The sequence below is a fragment of the Miscanthus floridulus genome, chromosome 2, assembly GCF_019320115.1.
Source record: "Miscanthus floridulus cultivar M001 chromosome 2, ASM1932011v1, whole genome shotgun sequence".
Classification (NCBI taxonomy): domain Eukaryota; kingdom Viridiplantae; phylum Streptophyta; class Magnoliopsida; order Poales; family Poaceae; genus Miscanthus; species Miscanthus floridulus.
The window spans coordinates 143,211,840-143,222,608 of NC_089581.1; the positions used below are offsets into that span (position 1 = coordinate 143,211,840).

Sequence of the window (10,769 nt, forward strand, 5' to 3'; positions counted from 1 at the left end):
CGATGAACCAATATGATCACGTGATGATATGAAGTGGATCATATCATTGTTGATCGTGTTGGTGCATGTGTTGCATCGACATGGGAGGAGATGGAATGGAATGCGCAAGGCAAAGGTATAACCTAGGGCATTTCATTTCACCGGTCATAGGTGTGTAGAGAAGTTTTTGACCGGGTTTAGGATAGATGGCCGCACTATCAAGGGGGGCAAACTTGTTTGCATATCGGTCATCTAGTGCCACTTGAGTGATCTAACTTTGCATCGTCGCTAGGATTGAGTGGCGTGGCAAGTTGAGTGGCTAATCCTTTGGTAAGTGATTATGAAAATACTAACACACATACACATGGTGTACACTTGGTGGTGTTGGCACATTTACAAAGGAGATGAAGTTGGAGTTGATGTGGATCAACTCGGTGAAGGAACGGAGGCGAGAAGGGTTTGAAACTCCATCGATGGAGTGTCCGCCCATAGAGTGCGGACAGTTCGACGGTGCCACCGGCGCCCTGTTCTGAAAAGATAGGGTCTCACAGAGTGGACCAGACAGTTGTCACACAGAGACCGGACGTTGGGTTCCAGCGTCTGGTTAGTAGTGGCAGTTAGCGGGCAGGCGTCGGTCTTCGACCGGACGCTGGTGCTGAAAGTGACCAGACGCTGGCTGTGTGCGTTCGATCAGGGTGATGTATGATGATGTAGGCAGAATAGAGAAGCTGGAGAGTGACCGAACGCGTCCGATCGTGAAATGTTGTTTCTAGAACCTTACTGGAAACGACCGGACACTGTAGGCTCAGCGTCCGGTCAGGTAGATGTAGGCTTTTCTCATGTGTTGGATGAAGATAATCTAACTCAAGCACAAGAGAAATGCCTAGATCTCGACATCCAAGCTACTAACATCATGTATAGATCTTTGCATGATTGTATATTTGGAGAGATCATTGACATGAAGACCACCCATGAGATTTGGAGTTATCTTAATGAGAAATATGGGACGGTCTCCGATGATGATGATGAGTCCAAGATAGAGGCGCATGAGTGTCTTGAGCACAACCACAATTTGGTGATTGTGGAAGATTGCTCCACCTCATGGTCAAGTGATGATGATGATGATCGATCTACCACAAGTTCACTTGACAAGGTTGATGATGATGCCACAAGTGTTGCAAGTGATGATGATACCCCATGCACACTTATTGGTGATGATGGTTTCATGCTCAAGCCATGTTGAAGATGCTACTACAAGCTCTCCAACTACATCACCACATTGCTTCATGTCACAAGGTGACACCAAGGTAACAAATGATAATATGGTTGATCATGTTGATTCATATGATGAGCTTGTTAGTAGACTTGCTAGCATGACCATGTCTTTAAGAAATGAGAAAGCTAAAACATTAAAATTAGAAAAATGAAAACTCATTTCTAAAGAAATTTTGTGAAGAACATAAGAAATTACTTGATGCTTATAAATCTTCACATGATGAGCTAAAATTAAATCATGAGACACTACTTGCATCTCATGATGAATTATTAGAACAACATGCTTCTCTCGTTAAAATGTTTACAAAGAAACTTAAAAATAATGAGAGCTCATCACATGGATCAAATGATAAATCACAAATTATTGCTAACCCTTGTGATGTAGGCAAGAAGCATGTATCCACCTCTTGTGATGATTTATTAGATATGCCATGCTCTTCACATATAGATGCTTTTTCTACTTCCGTGTCTTGTGAGACTAACATTTTGAAGGAGAACATTGAGCTCAAAAGTGAAGTGAAGAAATTGAGCAACAAGTTAGAGAGGTGCTACAACTCAAAAGTCACATTTGAGCACATGTTGAAGACTCAAAGAAACTATGGTGACAAGTGTGGCATTGGCTTCAAGAAGAAGATGACAAAGGGCGAAAGAAAGAGAGAAAGAAAGATGAAGAAGCTACAACAAAGAAAGCTTTCTCATACCATGTGCTACCGGTGTCATAAGCGGGACACCTTGCAAATGGTTGCCCTAACATTGAGAAGCTCAAGAAGATAAAAGAAGATGAGAGGCTCAAGCATGTCAAGTACTTCAAGTGCCGCACTTGGGGTCATCTTACCTCAATATGCCCAACCAAGCAATTGGTGAAGCAACAAGTGAAGCCTCAACCAAAGCCACAAGTTGAGGAAGAGAAGATACCCCAAGTTCAAATCAAGATCAACCATGAAGATGGTGGTGATTTGATGATAAAGAAGAAGAAAACAAGAAGGGGTGGAAAGGCAAGGCATCCAATGCAAACTCAAGATGCCAAGATGATGAGCAAGAATGAAGATGAGAAGAAAGATTATGCTCACATCAAGTGCTTCAAGTGTAGAAGTGTGGGACACTTTGCCTCTAAGTGTCCTACCAAGCTTGAGATGAAGGCTCAAGCAATCCATGAGAGGCAAGGCAGTGAAAAGCACCATATGAGCAAGGAAGAGAAGACTCAATCAAAGAGAAAGTGCTACTCATGTCGGGAAAGGGGACACATGGCACATTCATGTCCCCTAGGTAATATTACTAAGCCTATTTCAATTGTTGATAATAATATGCTTAGAAAGGATGGTGATGGTACCTCTATGGTTGCTATTGCAAAATATCTCGCTACTCATACTAAGGCGTTGCCTAAGTATGTTGCACCTAACTTGAGAGGACCCAATATTATTTAGGTACCATAAAAAGTGGATGATTATTTATAGGTACCATCGGCATTGGAGACTTGATTCAATTGATCTCACATTGTTCATCATATGTTGAATCAAGTTATGAAGCTTAGTGCACATCCAAACCCAATGCCAAGAGAAAATTGAGTGAAGTCCAAAGTGCTATCAACATACAAGTGCTATAATTCAAGTTGTTGGTAATTCATTGGATATATTTGATGACTTGCAAATAATTGAGTTGAAGCTTGCTAGTTGGATGATCATGAGCTAACCTAAGGTATATCTCTTGTTGATCATTTCATTTGGGTGCATATGAGTTGATTGAATTGGATAAATATGCTAATGTTGCTTGCTATGAGATGATTGAATGGATAATTGATTAGTAGTCAAGTTTGAATTGATTTGTGTTGGATTAATTCATGAGATGACTTTTAGTAAGTGATTTGAATGGATATATGTCTTATGGAAGTATTCAAACAAGTTAGTTTCAAGTTTGATTCATACATGATGAAGTATAGCTCAATTGTTGAAATCTGTCCTATAATTGAGAATCTGAGCTAGCTGTGATCTTAGCCATGTTTGAGTAATCAACACTTATTGGATTGGCATAAAAATTGGTGTACATGCTCTAGACTTATGTATAAGATGCTATACAATTTTTATGAAAAATGGATAAGAGATGCTTCGGTTTTGTTGTAGTTCTTATCAGCTATAGTGCAGCAGTTTTCAGCATGTAGCAGTGGTGGAAGAATTGAAATCTGGTAGCAATCTAGAAGTCAAATGAAGCTCAAATTTTTACAGCTGCTAGATAACTTAGTAATTCATACCTCCACCAAATTTAGTGGTATTTGGATTTGTACTTTGGGCGATATGCTTATTCCTTTGAAGGGTACAAAATCTGTCAGAAAAGTGAAAAATGTTGGATTGATCTAGAGTCACTTTGATTGAAAGGTCCTCAAGTTGAAAACATGTTTATGAGTATTTGAGGTACCGAAGTTTGGTTTTGAGATGAATCTTAAGCATGACAATCAAAGATTACAAGGCTATTTGATTGTGGAGTGTACTTTGCACACATTCGGTACTCAAATTGAAAGATCAAGATCAAACTCAAGATGAAGTTGAAGTTTAAGTTCTAGTGACTATTGGAAATCATTTGGTAAAAAGAAAATGACTTAAACAAGAAGAAAGAAAAGGACTTAAAGAAGGAATCAAGGTTACTCACCAAGTTAAGTCCATCACTTGGATCAATCAATCAAGTCATTTCAAGTGAGTATCAAGAATGATTCTTGGAGAGAGGTCACTTCTCCCTAGTGTAGGGGCTTGCCACCTATGTGTAGGTGAACCAAGTGTGGTACTTAGGAAGGCTAACATGAAAGTGGTGATCCGAGGAACATTTGAGATGCTTAGTTGAAGCAATCAAAAGGGTTGATCAAGAAAAGCAAGCAACACCCAAAAGAGAGCTAGTCATGATATTTCAAGTGGTATTCTCAAATTGATACTCTCATGCAAGCAAAGATCAAAAGATAAAGCAAGCCAACCACAACAAGAAAGTGCACTTGATCATAAGTGGTATTCATTTCATATGGGTGAAGAATGAAATTCAACATGGTATCTATTGGTCTTCACCAAGCCTTATAATTGGACTTCACATTGCTATTGGAGTAATGAATTGGAATCTATGTGACTATCCTCTACTCCAACATAGCAAAGGTATCATTGTAATGTGCATGATCATTTCATCCTTACTAGTATGCAGGTTAGGTGCATATAGTTACATGCTTCATAGGATCATGCATAACAAATGAAATGCTTTAAATTCATAACCTACCACTATTGCTTGAATTATTACTTGATCTAGTGGTTAGTACATGAATTTAGTTCATGAGCTAGTGATCCCAAGTACTTGACTCTAATTTGGATTGCTAACAAGTGACAAGTACAACATTGGCAAGATAACCCTTGCAAGAGGTGTGAAGAAGCTTGTCATTGGTTCAAACCGGACTTGGAAGCTTAGGCAAATCAATTTAGTTCAAGTCAACCATAGAAGCTCATGATAAGTGATAAGAGTACAAGCACTAGACAACAATGCAAATGGATATCTAGTTCGTTTGTTTCAAGTGGTATCTAGACTCAAGTATTTCATCAAGAATTCATAAGTGATGTCTAGGATCAACTCACAAGTGATATCCTATAAGTGGTACTCATGAAGATAGCAAATGTTCAAGAAATTGTTTTATTGATAAATTCAACAAGTGGTTCCATACTAGAAGATTCTTTCAAGTGATATACATATCTACGCATGGCTTCAATCATGCAAGACGATGGTTCCACAAGTGATCCTCAACTTTAAGTGATCATCAAATAAAGAATGCTTCCTTCACCTAAATGTATCAAATGGATGACCCATGCTATCACATAGGGGGAGGCGTCCCACAAATTGATCTCAAGATCAAAAATCTTATGTGTGGTATCTCAAGAAGCCCTATACAAGATACAAGTAGTACAAGTTACAAGTGGTATCTACAAGTGGTGTCATTCGAACAATCAAGTGATGTCCATAAAAAATGCAAGATTCAAGCCTCAACCATCTACCCCAAATGCATACCTTTGCATCAATGAGAAGCACACCTTTTATGGAAATTGATGACAAAGGGGGAGAGATTGTACAAAGATATGAAAGCTTTGAGATTGAAGATTGTACAAGGGGGAGAGATAAGATATAAAAGCTTAAAGAAGTAGAGGTTGGACATGGACATGGACAAAGAAGGGAGCAACATTGAAGAAAAGAGATGGATCAAAATTCTTGGACAAGAGAAGCACACAAGTAGGGGGAGCAAGCTCATGAACTTTGATTGATTGCATTTGATATGTGCATATTCATGTGCTTGCTTGCATTGCATAAGCTTTCAAATTCAATATGCATGCTTGTGTGGTGTATGCTAGTTGTAGAACTTGAATGATGATTTGATAACTAGTATGCATAGGATGATAGCTAGACACTTGGTATGCTTTTCAAGTAATGCTAGTACCTTGCTTTTAATGTTGATCTCATAAGGTATCTAGTGCTTTTATTTCCAAGTGATATCTAGCTAACCATGGTGCTAAGGATGAACTTAAAGGTGCAACTTCCGATTGGTACACACTTCAAAGGTTTATTCTATACACCTTAGCCTCATTTAGTAGTAATTACTCTCCCACAATTTTAATCTATGCATATGTGCGAGCTTCAAATCAAACACTCTAGCACATATGTAGGGGGAGCTAATACTACCATTTCGGGTTTGTGGATACTTGTCCAAAATCATTTTCACATGGTAAAATTGCTTGGCAAGCAACATGAATCCAAAAGAGCTTAATTTCCATATCTTTGTAGAGTTGTCATCAATTATCAAAAAGGGGGAGATTGAAAGGTCCTTGTGTGGTTTTGGTAATTGAGTGACAACCTAGGTGGACTAATTATGTTTATGTGAGATACACAGGTGATTAGTCCACAGGTACATGTGTGTGAGCAACATATGCCATGAAGGTGAAAATGGCTTGGAGATGTTGCAAAGCTCACACATGTGATGATGAAGGAGCTCATTGCACATGAGACATGACATTGAGTCATGTGATCAAGGTGGAGAAGATCAAGACAAGACTTGGCTTGATGGACCGGTTGCAAGCGTGAAGGGCAAGTCGGAGGCTTTGGAGCGATGGACCGCTGTGGCGGTGAAGCTTGAAGCAAGACTTGGGCCCGATGGACGATGGCAACTGGTGAAAAGCAAGTGAAGTCAAGATCGATGAACCAATATGATCACGTGATGATATGAAGTGGATCATATCATTGTTGATCGTGTTGGTGCATGTGTTGTCATCGACATTGGAGGAGATGGAATGGAATGCGCAAGGCAAAGGTATAACCTAGGGCATTTCATTTCACCGGTCATAGGTGTGTAGAGAAGTTTATGACCGGGTTTAGGATAGATGGCCGCTACTATCAAGAGGGGGCAAACTTGTTTGCATATCGGTCATCTAGTGCCACTCGAGTGATCTAACTTTGCATCGTCGCTAGGATTGAGTGGCGTGGCAAGTTGAGTGGCTAATCCTTTGGTAAAGTGATTATGAAAATACTAACACACATACACATGGTGTACACTTGGTGGTGTTGGCACATTTACAAAGGAGATGAAGTTGGAGTTGATGTGGATCAACTCGGTGAAGGAACGGAGGCGAGAAGGGTTTGAAACTCCATCGATGGAGTGTCCGCCCATAGAGTGCGGACAGTTCGACGGTGCCACCGGCGCCCTGTTCTGAAAAGATAGGGTCTCACAGAGTGGACCAGACAGTTGTCACACAGAGACCGGACGTTGGGTTCCAGCGTCTGGTTAGTAGTGGCAGTTAGCGGGCAGGCGTCGGTCTTCGACCGGACGCTGGTGCTGAAAGTGACCAGACGCTGGCTGTGTGCGTTCGATCAGGGTGATGTATGATGATGTAGGCAGAATAGAGAAGCTGGAGAGTGACCGAACGCGTCCGATCGTGAAATGTTGTTTCTAGAACCTTACTGGAAACGACCGGACACTGTAGGCTCAGCGTCCGGTCAGTTGAAGCTGTTGCGTCTGGTCGATAGATGACCGTTGAGATCGGGTGAATAGTATTTGAAGCAGGAGACATGTGTTGTGCATCGCACGACCGGACGCTGAGGTCCAGCATCCGGTCAATCGGATCGGAGCGTCTGGTCATCCTGACTTTTGCCCAGTGAAGGGGGTAACGGCTCTATTTGTTCGTGGGGTTATAAATAGAAGCCATGGTTGGCCTTGGGCCGGTAGCTGAGCATGCTAGAGCCTTGGTGGCTTGTGTAGTAAGTGCTTGGAAGCCCTCCATCTCACATATACTTAATAGTGATCATTCGACTATGTACGAGAGAGCGATTCTAGTGCGATTGCATCGTGAGGTTGCATCGAGTGGCACTAGGTGATCGAGTTACAAGCCGGTGGTGCTTGTTACTCTTGGAGGTTGCCACCTCCTAGACGTCTTGGTGGTGGTCTCCATCAAAGCCCGCAAGAAGCTTGTGCGGTGCTCCGGAGAAGAGCTTTGTGAGGGGCATTGTGCTCGCCCCGCGGGAGCCGCGAAGAGCAACTCTAGTTGAGCGTGTCATTGAGCTACCCTTACTTTCGGGATAGGTTCTTGCAGCACCCAATGTGCAGGGCTTAGCGGGTGATGCCAATTAGCCACCGAACCACTAAGTGAGCGGTCGACACAACGGGGACGTAGCGTGTTGGCAAGCACGTGAACCTCGGGAGAAAAATCATCGTGTCAACCTTGTTCTTCCCGTTGGTTTGCATCCTCGTTGCACAAGCTTGTAATTACTTTCATATACATTGTGCTTGTGTAGTTGCTCTTGTAACTAGCTAGCTTGTGTACTTTGGTATCATTGAAGAGATATGGGAACTTGACTATGGAAGGGATATAACGGTGGCCCTATTTCAATGCCGCTGGATCAAACAACACCAACTGAACGAGATCAGATTGAGAGTCCTGGACCTCAAGAATCTAGGCTACCAAGATGACCCTTGGGTGCTCCTTCATGTGTCGCACAAGTTTTCTATATGTCTGACCCACAAAGTAACCTCCCCCCAAAGAAGAAGACAAAACATGTGGTTTCCTCCAGAAAACAGCACATTATTGGAGTTGATGGCGTGGACGATGTTGAAGCTTATAATAACTACGATGAGATGCTGCTATTCACAGACTTTCCTAAAAGGATCAGTGTTGTGGAAAAGAACCTCCCCAAAGACATAATGCCATGGGAACGAAAAGGTGTCAAGGGGAAAGTCGTTACAGCGGGCTAGCTAGTTGTTGAACGTGTAGTGTTTGTGTAAGTGTACGTTTGTAAGACTTCGTTTATGCATGCGTGTGAGACTATATATTACTACTAAAACTTTATGAGATCTTGATGAGTTATACAACTTTTATATTCATCACCTTTACAGCTGAAATCATTTAGTGTTTAAAAATCAGGTTTGAAGCTGTCATTTTCTGAAATTTAAAATTTGAATTGTTCAAAATTAGTGACAAAGATAGATGACTAGACTAAAATGATAGAGCATGATTTTAGAAAATTTTAGGGGAAAAACCATTATATTTGGAGTTAGTATGAGGGAGAAAAACTAGTTACAAGTTTCAGCTACAGATTAAAAAGAGAAATCATACTTGTTCATCATTGATCATCATGAACAACTGTGATTTTTCTTTTTAATCTCTAGATTAAAATTTGTAACTAGTCTTTCTCCCTCATACTAACTTCAAATGTGATGATTTTTTTCCTAAAATTTTCTAAAATCTTGCCCTATCAAGTTAGTGTGTCGATTTGGTCATTCTTTTCATTTAACAAAGTTTGAGCACTTCAAATTTTCAAATTTAAAAAAATGACAAGTTTGAACAAGGTTTTCAACCATTAAATGATTTCCGCTGAAAAAGTGATGAATACCAAAGTTGTATAAATCATCAAGATCTACAACTTTTATTTTGATCATTTCTTCATCTGACAAAGTGATAATCAACATGTTTCTCGTATAGTTCATGAAACTGAGTCATATGTGAATTTATGAACAATGTTTACTAATACTTTGTCACATGAAGAAGTGATCAAAATAAAAGTTGTAGATAGTGATGAGTTCAACAACTTTTATGTTCAAGACTTTTATTGTTGAAATCATTTAAGGTTTCAAAATCTTGTTTGAAGTTGTCATTTATTGAAATTCAAAATTTTAACTGTTACAAATTTGGTCAAATGAAAATATGATCAAAATAAAAGTTGTACATATTGATGAGTTCTACAACTTTGGATATTCATGAGTTTTTCATCTGAAATATTTACTCTTTAAAATATTGTTTCAAGTTGAAATTATTTAAATTTCAAAATTTGAATCGTTCAAACAAAGTCACATGACAAGATGACCAAAATAAAAGTTGTACATGTTGATGAGGTTATACAACTTTTATGTTTACAAGCATTTTCATTTTATTTCATTTAATGTCATAAAATTAGTAGTCGAAGTTTTAAAATTCAAATTTTTAATTTTTGGTTTTTTTGTTTTCTATATTGTTTTGAATACAAATTGTTTATATATTATAATTTATTCATATATATAATAATACAAAATATTATATTTGTGCATATACACATATTTTTTTATATTACTTTGTGTTTTTATGATATAAAAAGTACAGAATTTATAATTTAAAAAACAGAAAATATTTGTAGGGGCGGTTGGATCAGAAACCGCCCCTAAAAATGCATTTGTAGGGGCGGCTGGATCAGGAATCGCCCCTACAAATGTATTTGTGGAGGCGGCTGGATCAAGAACCGCCCCTACAAATAGTACCGGGTATAAATAGCAAGAAGCGCACGGGAGTCATCGTCTGGGCGCTGTCTTCTTCCTCCGACGCCAACAGGCTGCCCGTGCCTAGGGTTTCCGCCGCAGGTCCCACGCCTGCCCACACCAGCCCCCGGCGCTCTCGGCGTCCCGCACCCGCGCCCGCCCCCACGCGTCGACCCCCGGTTGTCCCGCCCCCCGCACGCCCCAGCGCCCGCCCCCGCGCGCCGAGCCCGGTGTCCCACGCCTGGCCCCCGGCGCCTGCCCCCGCGCGCCGACCCCCGGCGTCCCGCCCCCGCACGCCCCCGACGTCCCGCCCCCGCGCGCCGACCCCAGTGTCCCGCGCCCGACCCCTGACGCCCGCCCCCGCCGCGCGCCGACCTCCGGCGTCCCGCCCCCGCGCGCCGACCCCCAGCGTCCCGCGCCCAGCCCCCGGCGCCCGCCCCCGCGCGCCACCCTTGGCGTCCTGCCCGAGCACCCCGGCGTCCTGCCCCCGCACGCCAGTGCACATCGTCCATCTAGACCGGTAAGGATCAGATCTCTGGTAATTTTTAGTTGATACATGCTAATATGAAGATGATGAGTATTACGTGCTATGCATTTAGTAGTACAAGCACACATTTGAAAAGCTGATATTCTTTTGTGATCATATTTTGTTAAATACTTTTACTATCATTATGTATATATCTGTGCTATATTGCTATCATGGTCCGTAGAAAATTCTAGAGTGACCGATGTT

General features: G+C 41.3%; 1 protein-coding gene across 1 annotated transcript; it reads right to left on the reverse strand.

Moving 5' to 3' along the window:
* Nucleotides 1-10,013: 10,013 nt before the first annotated feature.
* LOC136537197 (uncharacterized) lies at nt 10,014-10,541 on the reverse strand. The gene has a single exon (XM_066529247.1). The coding sequence runs from the start codon at nt 10,539-10,541 to the stop codon at nt 10,014-10,016; it is 528 nt and encodes a 175-aa protein (XP_066385344.1).
* Nucleotides 10,542-10,769: the final 228 nt, after the last annotated feature.